Consider the following 15,302-nt stretch of genomic DNA (forward strand, 5'->3'; position numbering starts at 1 on the left):
CATCAGAAAAGTTGAAGTAGCAGGCAGTCAATGTACAACAAAAACTTAATGCAATCAGACAAAGATGCACCAGAAGATAAAGTAGAGGGAGTAGTGAGAGAAAGGGGCAGGGGGTGGGGGGGGAGTTAGTGCTGATGATAGGCAAGCCCAAGGAGAGTGGGGGAGGAGGTGGAAGGGCAAAAGCAAAAAATGTGCGGAGTAAGTGATTTTGTGTTTCCAGTACAAAGCCTGACTGTTGATTTATCACATTAGAGATCAGCACAGTGACATGTTGATGAGGTCAAAAGCAAAACAAACTTACCTTCTCATTCATAGTTTTGTGATTTTTCTTTGTTTTCTTAAGGAATTGCTTGAGGCTCCCTGAGGACATGTACTCGGTTATGAATATTACCTGCACAGAAAAAAAAAGACTTTCAGAATCCAAAAGATTAGGATTATAATAAAATGTAGCGTCAACGGGTTAATTAATATTGACTGAGTTGTGGCGGGAGGTGTTAATCCCGCAATGAACTTTAACGATATTTCACTGTGTTAAACCAAAATGGAGGTGGCTCACACGTGCGGGAATCACAAGAAACAAACGAGGCTCTCAACGCTTAACAGGGTTTATTCCCGAACAAATGAATAACCAGCGGCAGATTAACCCAAACCCGACGTAAGGGATGACGATGGGATAAGGAAGGGAAGGAGGGAAGAAACATGTAATCAATAACTAAATAATTATATACCAGAGACTACAAAACCTATAGCGTCACACGCCAGACTCAAGCACAGATGGTAAGGGTAATGAGAAACCCGGGTGGAGCAGGTCCACGGGCAGGACAGAGGAACAGGCGATTAGGCAGGCGACGAATCACACGACGGAGTGGGCGAACAGGGTGAAGGCAGGAACAACGAAGCGGGGCACACGGACCAGGCTCGAACAGGAGGCGGCAGCCAAAACCCATTCCCACGAAGAGGATTCTCAACATCCCTTTTTCTTGGAACAATCCCAACTCTCCCTATCTCTTGCGAGAACATGATCCCAAAAAGTTCCTCCCTGCTGGGGACGACAAAACTCCACCCCTCAGGAGGAGTCAAAACACCTCCCCTCACTCTCTGGACAACGTGACCACTTTCATAGCCCTCTTTCTCTCTCTTTCCTGGATGTTGTCAAGGCCCCACCTCAGCACCTCACCCGGGGACATTACAAGAGTTTGTACGTACGAGTTCCCTCACCTTAACGCCATTTTAATTCTTACCATGCACAATCCTCTGGATGGTGCATATTTAAGCAAGACAATCCTTAAGCTAACTTTTCCCTACTTAATTACATCAAGGTTGGCTAATTACTCATACACGAACCACACAACTCTGTACATTTCTATCTGTTCAAGTAATACCTAACACCCTCTCCCCCCTACAAACGTAACAATATTACCTGCGCAGAAAACAGGACTTTCAGAATCCAAAATATTAGGATTATAATAAAATAACATACTTTACCCTTGCAATATTGTTATGGGTCTGGTACAAGGGGTAAAATAGGGCAGAGATTAGAATAGTTATTTCATAATGCATGTCAGAATAACCATGATGGAATTCCTGTAATTCATTAAATGTATCGAACTTAGTGTTTATAAAGATCTTGCCTTCCCACCCAAGTGTCTGTATTACACACTCAACCTTTCCCCCTCCCTAAGCTGTTGAACCTTCTCCCGTTGTAATCCATCTTTATATTGGCTTTCTCCTTGCATTTACAGCCAATTAGCATGGCACACGAGTGTGATCATAGGGTCAGAGTGAGGACACAAGACGTTGTTGCGGAGCCGAGTATCGGCTGCGAGCACGACCGCGAGGTGGAGCAGTAGGGTCGACTCTACCGAAGTCCCGGAATCTAGATCGTACCTTTCAGAAAACTCCGAGGGTATGGGTCCCTTACCGGACCATGAATAGTCAATAATTCCACCACGTGGTACAGGGTTATTTGCCAATCTTCAAAATACCTAGAGATCCACGTGGCGAGTTACCGAGTATTCACACCCTCGACGGCACTCGTACGAGTCGAGCCGTTAGTGTGCCCGACCAGTGCGCAATCCCAGCGGATGGTTGCCGAAGTCCCGTCGGTCCAATAGTAAATTTACAGTGGCAACAACCTTTGTAATTCACCAACACGCGCCATGCTAAGCCAATGGAAGAAACACAGCAACGAACTGATATATTTAACAATGTATTTATTTATAACTAGCCGAAACCCCGTCACAGACGGATTCCGTTCATTCAACCACCCTCACCAGCTCACCTACACTCGAGAGACATGTACTGGACAGGGTGTGCTTGCCCCCGCCGACTCATCCCCCACCCCTGCCCCATTCCCCCCCGCCTTCAATTTGCTTACCCCCGCCCAAAAGTTTAATTACCCCGGCCCCGCCCCCTCCTCTTCACTCCCCGCACACAGACACACACTGGTCTCTTGATTCCCCGCCCCACTTGCCCTCGGCCCCCTGTCCACCCCCTCACACTCAACCCCCCCTAATTCACCCCAACCCCCGCCCACTCATCCCCCGCCCCATTTCCCCCATCTCCAGCTTTCAATTTGCTTACCCCCGCCCAAAAATTTGCTTACCTTGCTCCCCGCCTCTTCACTCTTCGCCCCCCCCGCCTCTTCACTCCTCGCCCCCGTCTCAACGAAAAGTGTTTATTCTGCTTCAGAGTTGAAAGTTTGACTATTGCCCCTATGTGCGATGCACTCTTACAGGTACGAAGTTTCTTTCAGTCCAGGTCACAGTACCGAGAAAAACGTGACGCGACCGCTAGGAGGAGCACAAAATTGGTCCTTCAGTATTAATATATAGATGGGGGAAAGGGGGAGCACGCAAGAAGCAGAGTTATCCGACTATGGAGATGCAAGTATGTACAGCAAAGAGCACTTAAACAATTCCTACTTACAGACGGGCCCACCGACACACACACACACACACACACACACACACACACACACACACACACACACACACACACACACACACACACACACACACACACACACACACACACACACACACACACACACACACACACACACACACACACACACACCTGGCACGCTCAAGGCCAACAAATCACCCAGGTATAGAATGTACGCAGCTTGCCCCACTAATCAGTGCAGGCAATTGATCATCGCAAGACAGGCCGCATCGGCTGATGGACGCTTCTGGGTCCCGATTGTTGGTGGTTGGTTGCTGTTGCTGCTGCCGCTCGATACCTGTCACCACTCTGTGGTGCCTCCCCAGCCCGCTGTTTCAGTGCTTACAAATTGGGCAGATCAGCGTGCAAGGCACTGAATGGAAGCCCCAGACCAATCCGCTGCATAACCAAGGGATATACCATGCTGCACGCGCAAGTATTGCTCGTGGAACAGGTTTCCCATTTTTATATTTCTGGTCTATTCTCTCTGTCCCGTGTGCACCGAGTGCAAGTGATAAGGATTTGTTTCAGTTGTCAAGGTCGAGGGCATCCTGAGTTATTTATTTTATAATCATTTGTTGCAGTCAGTGATTGCCGCTTCGTGGCCATGCTCTTCTTATGCTTCACCCAATTTTCTTGCTATAAAACCTTTCTTACCTCTGCCACCTGTGGTGGACAGAGGTCGTGTTTTCACCTCTGTCTGTCCGTTTGATTGTGAGCAGGATATCTCAAAAGGTTATGGGTGGATTCAGACAAAATTTGGTGGACAGGTTGGGTATGTGACAAGGATGAACCGACTCGATTTTGGGGAAGTTCCAGATCTGGCCCATCTGTGAGAAACAAAACATAAACTATTCAACATGGCGGAGGTATGTGCTACAGAGTGCCGTTCTAGTTGTTAATGAGAACTTGTGCGTGGTCATTGGGAGCGGGCTCCATAAGCACATAGTAAACTAGAACGGGCACTCGTAGAGCGCATACCTTCGCCGCAGCCACTAGTTTGAACATGGCATGAGAGTGAAATGAGGAACTAAAATTCCACTAAATCTGCTCGGGAATTTCGCAAATTTAAAGTCCCTTTGCCACTTCCGGGGATTTAAAATTTAATACCGAATATTTAGGCGTTAAGTCGATGTAAACTACAGCAGAAGTGACAGTGTTACAGCAACCTCCCCCCCCCACCCCAACCGCTCCCTTGGGTGACAGCATTGTACATGTGTCATATTAGAGGGTGGTGAATTGAATACAGAACATTTAGCGTTGATTTGATGTAAATGGGAACAAATTTGAAACTGTTATGATGAAAAAATGAGTTTGACCTTGTTGTGACCTTGACTTTTGATCCAATCGCTTCCAAAATCTAATCGATTTGTCCTCTTATGATATCAAACATGTCACAAAAATATCAGCCGATCCGCCTATTATTATTACCTTTGTATCAAGTTGTCCACAACGCATCTCAATACAAATATGCATTTCGTGACCCCCATGACCTTTGACCCACAACCGCTACCTAGGGTGACAATAGTACTATACCTTGTGTCATTTCAGAAGATGGGAAATTGAACACTGAACAATTTGGAGTTAATTTGATGTAAATCGGAAACATATTAACCGTTTTCATCATGAAAAAACGATGTTGACCTTTTTGTGACCTTGACCTTTGATCCGATCGCTCCCAAAATCTAATGGTTTGTCCTTTCATGATGCCAAACAAATCCAAAACAATTAAAGCCTCTCTGCGTTTTGCTTTTTTTGCGTTAAGTTGTCCACAACGCTTTCCGATATAAATGTGAATTTGTATGACCCCCTTGACCTTTGACCCCCAACCGCTGCCTTGGGTGACAAAAGTACTATACCATGTGTCATATTAGAGGATGGGGAATTTAATTTTGAACATTTTGGAGTTAATTTGCTGTAAATCAAAACAACATTGACAATTTAATCGCGAAAACCGATTTTGACCTTTTTGTGACCTCGACCTTAACCTTTGATCCAATCGCTCCCAAAATCTAATCGATTTGTCCTCTCGTGATGCCAAACACATCCACAAAATTTCGTGACAATCTGCGAAGTGGTTTTTGTGTAATGTTGTCCACAACGCTTCCCAATCAAAAACTCCATTTTGGTGACCCCCTTGACTTCCACAGACTAACTAGGGTTGCAAACACTATACCATACGCTATATCAGTGGATCGGGATTTGAATACTGAACATTTTGGACTTAATTTGATGTAAATCGGAACAAAATTGACACTTTAATCGCAAAAAAACGATTTTGACCTTTTTGTGACCTTGACCTTGACCTTTGATCCGATCGCTCCCAAAATCTAATCGATTTGTCCTCTCATGATGTCAAACAAGTCCACAAAATTTCATGACAATCTGCTAAGTGGTTTTTGCGTAATGTTGTCCACGACGCTGCCCAATGAAAAATGCTTTGTGGTGACCCCCTTGACCTTTGACCTCCAACCACTAACTCGGATTACAACAACACCATATTATATGTTATATTTGAGGATAGGGCATTGAATACTGATCATTTTGGCATTAATTTGATGTAAATTGGAATAAAATTGACTGTGTTATCGCAAAAATAAAAATGTTTGACCTTTTTGTGACCTTTGATCCGATCGCTCCAAAAATCTACTCGATTTGTCTTTTCATGACAACAAACCTTCCCACACAATTTCAGCTAATCCGCAGTAAAGTTTTTGTATAAAGTGATCCAAAACATTGTTAATACCATTTTGGTGACCCCCTTGACCTTTGACCCCCAACCTCTACCTAGGGTAATTACGCCACACTTTCATGTGGCATAGCCTAGAATGTAGAATTGAGTAATGAACATTTTGGTGTTGGTTTTATCTCGTTCGGATAAAAATTGACCGCGTTATGACGAAAAAACGATTCTGACCTTTTCGTGAGCGTGACCTTGACCTTTAATCCGATTGCTCCCAAAAGCTTCGCCTGGCGTCCTTGAGTAACAGCACATCATCTCTGAAAATTTCATGCAAATCGGTCCAGCAGTTTTTGCGCAATGTTGTTCGCACACATATTTACCAATAAATAAATACACAGGGGTCAAGACAATACCTTTGTCAAACGAAGTTTGCGAAGGTAATTAGCAAATTAACCTATCAGATGGTCAGGTTGGGTATGCACTGGAGTGCTTGTAAAGCAAAGCGATTGACGGGCTCACTCGGCCAATCTTGTCAGGCAGATATGCCATGGTCGTGTGTCTGAGACACCCAAATTAACCAGCAGACGCGGGGACCTTTTCAAATTTTACCTGCCGGTGAAGCGACGGTCTTCGAAGACGACAACAATATGCGGGTCTATGGTCCTTTAATTCGGTATACTGAACTTTTTGTCATTTCAAATTACCCGCTATCCAGCCAGCCAAAGAGCCCTCTCGTGCAGAGGTACACAATATAGAATATGGCCACGCTGCCAGCTATCAAGCCACGCATCTGTACTCGGCAGAAATGATGATGCAATCCCTCTATTCACAATTGCCCATTTCGAAACCCGAGAGAAAATATTGGTGGATGTCCAATGGTGAAAAAAAACCACAATGGAAGAGCATTTTAGAGACCAAAAGAAAAAGGGCTTAAAGATGTTCGTGAGATAACAGAGAAATTGTGTTGACTGAAAGGGAGAAGAAAAAATAAAATTGATGCCAATGTTCGATTTTGTCATTTTCTTGCTCAGCTTTGGGTACCTCCGTGGATATTCAAAAAGATAATGGCACTCTACGATTTGAAAAAGTTATGGGAAAAATTAAATTGCACAAAGTATATTCCTGGATGTTGGCGGGAAAACACGATAAAGCATGGGGGAGGAAAATGTTGAGTCGGTTTGGGGGAGATAAATGCAGACACTGAAATAGAGCGCGTGATGGCAAGATGGAATCAGGGGTAGATATTAAAATTGCCATTATGCTTGCACGCACAAGTTCAGCTTTGACTAGCTCCTTAGAATCACAGGTAAGATAAATACACAAACAAGCAAAATAAAAAAAGGCATAAAAATGTATAGCTTCCGTTGGGTATATACAGGTAGTGGGCAGCCAAACATGGAAACACCTGGGAAAATGAGGGACACCAAGCAACAGCTTCCACACAGGTGTGGCCCATGTGCTAATGAAGCAAATAACATCCCAGCATGCTTAGGGTCATGTGTAAAAATGTTGCACAGGCCTGGTTGCCTATAATTATGGATAGTATGACTGCAACAGACAACCACCTTCAATGCCCCCATCCACAGAGCATGTGTGGTCACCCAATGGTTTGATGAGCATGATGCCGATGTTATCCATGTGTCATGGCCTTCTCAGTCACCAGATCTGAACCCAATTGAGCATTTATGGGATACGAGATGACCCGTGAACCCGTTGGGTTCCCATTGAGACGGCGGTTGATGAAAAAAAATCATTTCAAGAAAAAAATAAATAAAGATAGCTCCAGCGAACTATACCGCTGAGGTTGATTGCATTGATCAAATACTCCCGAAGAGTACTTGACTGAATCAGGAATTGATTTTTTAAATAATTTTTTCGCTGCCCTATTTGAATGAAACTTGATACTGCACAACGCAGGCGAATGGTGAGTAAGGTGGCCCAAAAATGTTTGCGCTATCGTGTATCGTTTTGGCTGTATTTCGGGAACATACATACATATATACAATATGAGTTTTAGTAATAGATAGATAGATAGATAGATAGATTCTGGAATAACTGACAAGCGAGAGCCAGCGTTTTCCACTTCCATTAAACAGGTGTGAGTTGACTGACTTTCTTGTGGAAGAATGGTGCCGCATTCCTCTTGCAGAATTCCAGATGCTGGTGGACTCTATGCCATGACGCATTAAGGCCGTACAGGCCGCACGTGGTGGCCCAATATCCTATTAAGTGACTTTACATTGGTGTTTCCATATTATTGTCCACTACCTGTAGATTAGAGTACATCTGAGAACAACCCATCTATAATGAAGTAGATCTGCATGCAGTAACATCCTGAAATACGAACCAATTACAATAGCCCCTCACATCCCTATGAGAACAGGCGATGCAAAAAAAAAAAAGAAAAATTATATGTATATATATATATATATATATATATATATATATATATATATATATATATATATATATATATATATATATATATATATATATATATATATATATATATATATGTCGATGTTGAAACAGCACACCAACAGATAACCACCTTACCCGTGCTTTGTTTTCCTTGCCGTCGGCCCAATATTTGTGGAAGTTGACAATGTTAGGGTGCTCAAGCTGTATGAGGTTGTTGAAGACTGCCTTAATTTTTTCCTGGGTTCGAAAGGCAGATAAGAAAAGTTCAGCAATAAGAAAAGAACAGAGATAAAAGGAAAAGACAGATGGGAAGGCGATGAGCAATATATGAACAAACAATCTACAGATCGTTTAAATATTCATTTAAAAAGCATATATTGTTCCTGACCATTTCCTCAATGAAAGTAATCTATGTCAATAAAGTTCCTGAAATGGGATCATTACCTCCACCACCAAAGGTGGACACAGGTTGTGCTTTCATCCCCATTTGTCTGTCTGTCTTTCTGTGGGCAAGATGTCTCAAAAAGTTGTGGACGGATTCGGTCGAAACTTGGTGGACAGGTTGGGTGTGTGATAAGGACGAATCGATTCGATGTCGGTGAAAATCCGAATCCGGATAGAAGAATTTTAATTCTTCAGCATCGATAGAAGTGGCCAAAAACGATATATAGCACGACATTACAAAACGGATTCGGACGTAATTTGGCGGGTGAGTTGGGTAGGTGACGAGAACAAGCCAATTAGACTTTGTTTCAGGCCCAAATCCAGATCCAGCCCATCGTTGGGAGACTAAACGTAAACTGTTCAGCCTGGCTTTCCCCGAGTACCGTTACAGTTGTTTTTGTGACCATTCACGACGAACAATTCCTTACTCTACACACCACTAGACAAATATCCGATATCTCCTCTTCGACAACTTCAAAATGACTAAGAATTAAACCTTTTTCACTTAACTATGACCAACTCTTACCTCTTGTGCCTTAAAGTTTCTTCGTTCTGAGAACTGAACTTCATTCCACACAACTTCAACCCCCTCCTCTGTGTCCATAGCTAAGTAAGCATTGTCTATTCCAGGAACATTACGCTGGTTCACCTGCAAGTACAAAGAGAAGGGTAAAAGCATGGCTCAGAAGAACCTTTACAGCACCCACTCTTCAAAACATCCCAATGCCCCCAACCCCCCCCCCTCCCACACTCCACGCTTCACACACCCTTATTAGCTTGCTTCAAATTACAAGCAAGGTCATGAAATCTATCATTGCAGTCGACATTTATCCTTCCTCTTCCCCAATGGTCGAGTCTCAGATCATCATTTCAGATTAAAACCGAGTCACTCTACCTTGGACATGCTGCTTCGACTCTCCCAACAACGGAGGAAGGCCCTCAATGTCAGATTTAAGATCATTTCTTTGCTGAAACCCCGCTCATCTCTACTGATAACTCCACCCTCTGCCGTATCATTTTCCATCTTCCAGGGAGACAGACCTCCCTCTCAGCAGACCTTGATAGAATCAGGAACTGGTCCAATACTTGGAATAGGTCTTTTAACCCATGACTGAATCCCACACTCTCCCTCGCTCCTAAGGAACTGCCTGACAAATCCTACCGTTACTTCCTAAAGAAACCACCCAAAGAGGTTAAGTCATTCAAACATTTAGGTCTCTCCATCAGCCATGATCTTTCTTGGGCAGACCATATTTCGAAGATGGCTTTGAAAGGCAGCAACCGACTGCGTATCCTTCATTGTGCAAGGTCTTTCCTTGTCCAATCTGAACTTTTGACAACCTACAAGGACTTCATTTGCAGCTTGGTGGAGTACTGCTCTCTCCTTTGGCCTGCCACCACCATCTCACAAATTGTCCTTCTTGATGCCGTGCAAAGCAAGGCCCTCAAAATCAATGGCATCTCGCACGACAAATCTGAGTGTCTCGGCCTGCGACTCTCATATAGCAGACAGGTTGGTGGCCTCTGCATTCTACATCCTCCTTTTTGGTCTTGCACATTTGCCCTCTCTTGGCTCTGTCCCTCTCAGGATTCAGCAGGGTCCGCACATACCGCCAATAACCCTCTTCTTGTTAAAGTCGCAAAATCCACTCAATGCTCACCTCCACAAATTGTCCCTTTTCTCTCACCTGTGGAACCAACTTATCCAATCTGTTCAGTCCCATTTCTCACTCCAGGGATTCAGGACACCTGTTAACCACTACTCCAGGTCATCCCCCATCCATACACACGACCTGTTCTACCCCAACTAATCCAATTCCCAAGAATTCCTTTTTTCCAGGTTATTGTCATTTTTGTCCCTCTCCCTTACTTATTTTTTTTGTTCCTTTTCTGTTTCATCCCCACCTCCCACCCCGCCCCCCTTTTCTCTTCTCGCTGCATTTCATTAAACTTGTTCACCCTCATGTGTCCTAATCTCCCCACTCCACTGTTGGTATTTTCCCCTTTCCATTGTGCTCTTCCACGATCCTCCAACATGTGCACAAAATTTATTTTTTTTAAAGATTTAAAATACCAAGTTTGTCTCCAATAATAATGGTATGGTGAATGAGGCAACATTTTCGGAGAGCATCCACGACACGTCCCAACAGCAAGACCACTGTGGGTGGGCATTTCAGGAAATCATCCATGAGACATCCCAAGATGCAAGACCATTGTGGGTGGGCATTTCAAGAAAGCATCCATGAGACGTCCCAAGATGCAAGACCATTGTGGGTGGGCATTTCAGGAAATCATCCATGAGACATCCCAAGATGCAAGACCATTGTGGGTGGGCATTTCAGGAAATCATCCATGAGGCATCCCAAGATGCAAGACCATTGTGGGTGGACATTTCAGGAAATCATCCATGAGACATCCCAAGATGCAAGACCATTGTGGGTAGGCATTTCAGGAAATCATCCATGAGACGTCCCAAGATGCAAGACCATTGTGGGTGGGCATTTCAGGAAATCATCCATGAGACATCCCAAGATGCAAGACCATTGTGGGTGGGCATTTCAGGAAATCATCCATGAGACGTCCCAAGATGCAAGACCATTGTGGGTGGGCATTTCAAGAAAGTATCCATGAGACGTCCCAAGATGCAAGACCATTGTGGGTGGGCATTTCAAGAAAGCATCCATGAGACGTCCCAAGATGCAAGACCATTGTGGGTGGGCATTTCAAGAAAGCATCCATGAGACGTCCCAAGATGCAAGACCATTGTGGGTGGGCATTTCAGGAAATCATCCATGAGACGTCCCAAGATGCAAGACCATTGTGGGTGGGCATTTCAAGAAATAATCCATGAGACATCCCAAGATGCAAGACCATTGTGGGTGGGCATTTCAAGAAAGCATCCATGAGACGTCCCAAGATGCAAGACCATTGTGGGTGGGCATTTCAGGAAATCATCCATGAGACGTCCCAAGATGCAAGACCATTGTGGGTGGGCATTTCAGGAAAGCATCCATGAGACGTCCCAAGATGCAAGACCATTGTGGGTGGGCATTTCAAGAAAGCATCCATGAGACGTCCCAAGATGCAAGACCATTGTGGGTGGGCATTTCAAGAAAGCATCCATGAGACGTCCCAAGATGCAAGACCATTGTGGGTGGGCATTTCAAGAAAGCATCCATGAGACGTCCCAAGATGCAAGACCATTGTGGGTGGGCATTTCAGGAAATCATCCATGAGACGTCCCAAGGTGCAAGACCATTTTGGGTGGGCATTTCAAGAAATCATCCATGAGACATCCCAAGATGCAAGACCATTGTGGGTGGGCATTTCAGGTAATCATCCATGAGACATCCCAAGATGCAAGACCATTGTGGGTGGCATTTCAGGAAATCATCCATGAGACGTCCCAAGATGCAAGACCATTGTGGGTGGGCATTTCAGGAAAGCATCCATGAGACGTCCCAAGATGCAAGACCATTGTGGGTGGGCATTTCAGGAAATCATCCATGAGACATCCCAAGATGCAAGACCATTGTGGGTGGGCATTTCAAGAAAGTATCCATGAGACATCCCAAGATGCAAGACCATTGTGGGTGGGCATTTCAGGAAATCATCCATGAGACGTCCCAAGATGCAAGACCATTGTGGGTGGGCATTTCAAGAAATCATCCACGAGACATCCCAAGATGCAAGACCATTGTGGGTGGGCATTTCAGGTAATCATCCATGAGGCATCCCAAGATGCAAGACCATTGTGGGTGGACATTTCAGGAAATCATCCATGAGACATCCCAAGATGCAAGACCATTGTGGGTGGGCATTTCAGGAAATCATCCATGAGACATCCCAAGATGCAAGACCATTGTGGGTGGGCATTTCAGGAAATCATCCATGAGACATCCCAAGATGCAAGACCATTGTGGGTGGGCATTTCAGGAAATCATCCATGAGACGTCCCAAGATGCAAGACCATTGTGGGTGGGCATTTCAGGTAATCATCCATGAGACATCCCAAGATGCAAGACCATTGTGGGTGGGCATTTCAAGAAAGCATCCATGAGACGTCCCAAGATGCAAGACCATTGTGGGTGGGCATTTCAGGAAATCATCCATGAGACGTCCCAAGATGCAAGACCATTGTGGGTGGGCATTTCAGGTAATCATCCATGAGACGTCCCAAGATGCAAGACCATTGTGGGTGGGCATTTCAGGTAATCATCCATGAGACATCCCAAGATGCAAGACCATTGTGGGTGGGCATTTCAAGAAATCATCCATGAGACATCCCAAGATGCAAGACCATTGTGGGTGGGCATTTCAGGAAATCATCCATGAGACGTCCCAAGATGCAAGACCATTGTGGGTGGGCATTTCAGGAAAGCATCCATGAGACGTCCCAAGATGCAAGACCATTGTGGGTGGGCATTTCAAGAAAGCATCCATGAGACGTCCCAAGATGCAAGACCATTGTGGGTGGGCATTTCAAGAAAGCATCCATGAGACGTCCCAAGATGCAAGACCATTGTGGGTGGGCATTTCAGGAAATCATCCATGAGACGTCCCAAGGTGCAAGACCATTGTGGGTGGGCATTTCAAGAAATCATCCATGAGACATCCCAAGATGCAAGACCATTGTGGGTGGGCATTTCAGGTAATCATCCATGAGACATCCCAAGATGCAAGACCATTGTGGGTAGCATTTCAGGAAATCATCCATGAGATGTCCCAAGATGCAAGACCATTGTGGGTGGGCATTTCAGGAAAGCATCCATGAGACGTCCCAAGATGCAAGACCATTGTGGGTGGGCATTTCAAGAAAGCATCCATGAGACGTCCCAAGATGCAAGACCATTGTGGGTGGGCATTTCAGGAAATCATCCATGAGACATCCCAAGATGCAAGACCATTGTGGGTGGGCATTTCAAGAAAGTATCCATGAGACATCCCAAGATGCAAGACCATTGTGGGTGGGCATTTCAGGAAATCATCCATGAGACGTCCCAAGATGCAAGACCATTGTGGGTGGGCATTTCAAGAAATCATCCACGAGACATCCCAAGATGCAAGACCATTGTGGGTGGGCATTTCAGGTAATCATCCATGAGGCATCCCAAGATGCAAGACCATTGTGGGTGGACATTTCAGGAAATCATCCATGAGACATCCCAAGATGCAAGACCATTGTGGGTGGGCATTTCAGGAAATCATCCATGAGACATCCCAAGATGCAAGACCATTGTGGGTGGGCATTTCAGGAAATCATCCATGAGACATCCCAAGATGCAAGACCATTGTGGGTGGGCATTTCAGGAAATCATCCATGAGACATCCCAAGATGCAAGACCATTGTGGGTGGGCATTTCAGGAAATCATCCATGAGACGTCCCAAGATGCAAGACCATTGTGGGTGGGCATTTCAGGTAATCATCCATGAGACATCCCAAGATGCAAGACCATTGTGGGTGGGCATTTCAGGAAATCATCCATGAGACGTCCCAAGATGCAAGACCATTGTGGGTGGGCATTTCAGGAAAGCATCCATGAGACGTCCCAAGATGCAAGACCATTGTGGGTGGGCATTTCAAGAAAGCATCCATGAGACGTCCCAAGATGCAAGACCATTGTGGGTGGGCATTTCAGGAAATCATCCATGAGACATCCCAAGATGCAAGACCATTGTGGGTGGGCATTTCAAGAAAGTATCCATGAGACGTCCCAAGATGCAAGACCATTGTGGGTGGGCATTTCAGGTAATCATCCATGAGACGTCCCAAGATGCAAGACCATTGTGGGTGGGCATTTCAGGAAAGCTTCCATGAGACGTCCCAAGATGCAAGACCATTGTGGGTGGGCATTTCAGGAAAGCATCCATGAGACGTCCCAAGATGCAAGACCATTGTGGGTGGGCATTTCAGGAAAGCATCCATGAGACGTCCCAAGATGCAAGACCATTGTGGGTGGGCATTTCAGGAAATCATCCATGAGACGTCCCAAGATGCAAGACCATTGTGGGTGGGCATTTCAGGAAAGCATCCATGAGACGTCCCAAGATGCAAGACCATTGTGGGTGGGCATTTCAGGAAATCATCCATGAGACGTCCCAAGATGCAAGACCATTGTGGGTGGGCATTTCAGGAAATCATCCATGAGACGTCCCAAGATGCAAGACAATTGTGGGTGGGCATTTCAGGAAATCATCCATGAGACGTCCCAAGATGCAAGACCATTGTGGGTGGGCATTTCAGGAAAGCATCCATGAGACGTCCCAAGATGCAAGACCATTGTGGGTGGGCATTTCATTTCACAATACAAAACAACACAAACACAAATACACGGAAAAACCCGAGAAAGCCAAAATCTCGACTGATTAATACACGGTCGCCATGTCAACAGCCATTGGGTCCAGTGCTTGAACCCCTGATCGCCACCACTGGTGACGTTAAAGTTCTTCTCTCGTCCTCTCTTACCTCCTCTCTTCGCTTCTGCCAGCGTCCGCACGGGCTCTCCTCCAGAATGTCGCTCTCATCCTCGCTTTCTTCCTCCACCTCATCCACCCCCTTTTCTCGTTTTTCTTTCTCTGCTGCCGACGTCGATATCACCGAGTTAGTTATCGCTGTCGAAAAGGCGGTGAGCGAGGTATCTCGCTCTTTCTCCACACTCTCGGTTTCTGACATGCTCCGCCAAGGAGCACCACCCGTTTGTTATACCGTCTAGGACTTGAAAACAAGTATATCAACACGAAGGATCGTCGCGTCCGCTCAAAAGAGGCCGCGCTGCGTCACTTCCGCGCAAACCAGGCCGCGCTGCG

At 45.3% G+C, this 15,302-nt stretch overlaps 1 protein-coding gene across 1 annotated transcript in view; it reads right to left on the minus strand.

Annotated features, from left to right (window-relative positions):
- NRBP1 (nuclear receptor binding protein 1) overlaps window positions 1-15,302 on the minus strand; it is a 37,180-nt gene extending 21,878 nt beyond the window's left edge. The window contains exons 1-4 of the mRNA XM_085894356.1: window positions 14,962-15,302; window positions 9,021-9,143; window positions 8,186-8,287; window positions 302-391 (exon numbers count right to left, since the gene is read on the minus strand). Coding sequence (XP_085750482.1) covers window positions 302-391; window positions 8,186-8,287; window positions 9,021-9,143; window positions 14,962-15,168 — 522 coding nt within the window. The 5' untranslated portion in view covers window positions 15,169-15,302. The remainder of the gene's footprint in view (window positions 1-301; window positions 392-8,185; window positions 8,288-9,020; window positions 9,144-14,961) is intronic.

This window comes from Eptatretus burgeri, chromosome 9 (genome assembly GCF_056783735.1).
Source record: "Eptatretus burgeri isolate ZD-2024b chromosome 9, Ebu_testis_v1, whole genome shotgun sequence".
Taxonomy (NCBI): Eukaryota; Metazoa; Chordata; class Myxini; order Myxiniformes; family Myxinidae; genus Eptatretus; species Eptatretus burgeri.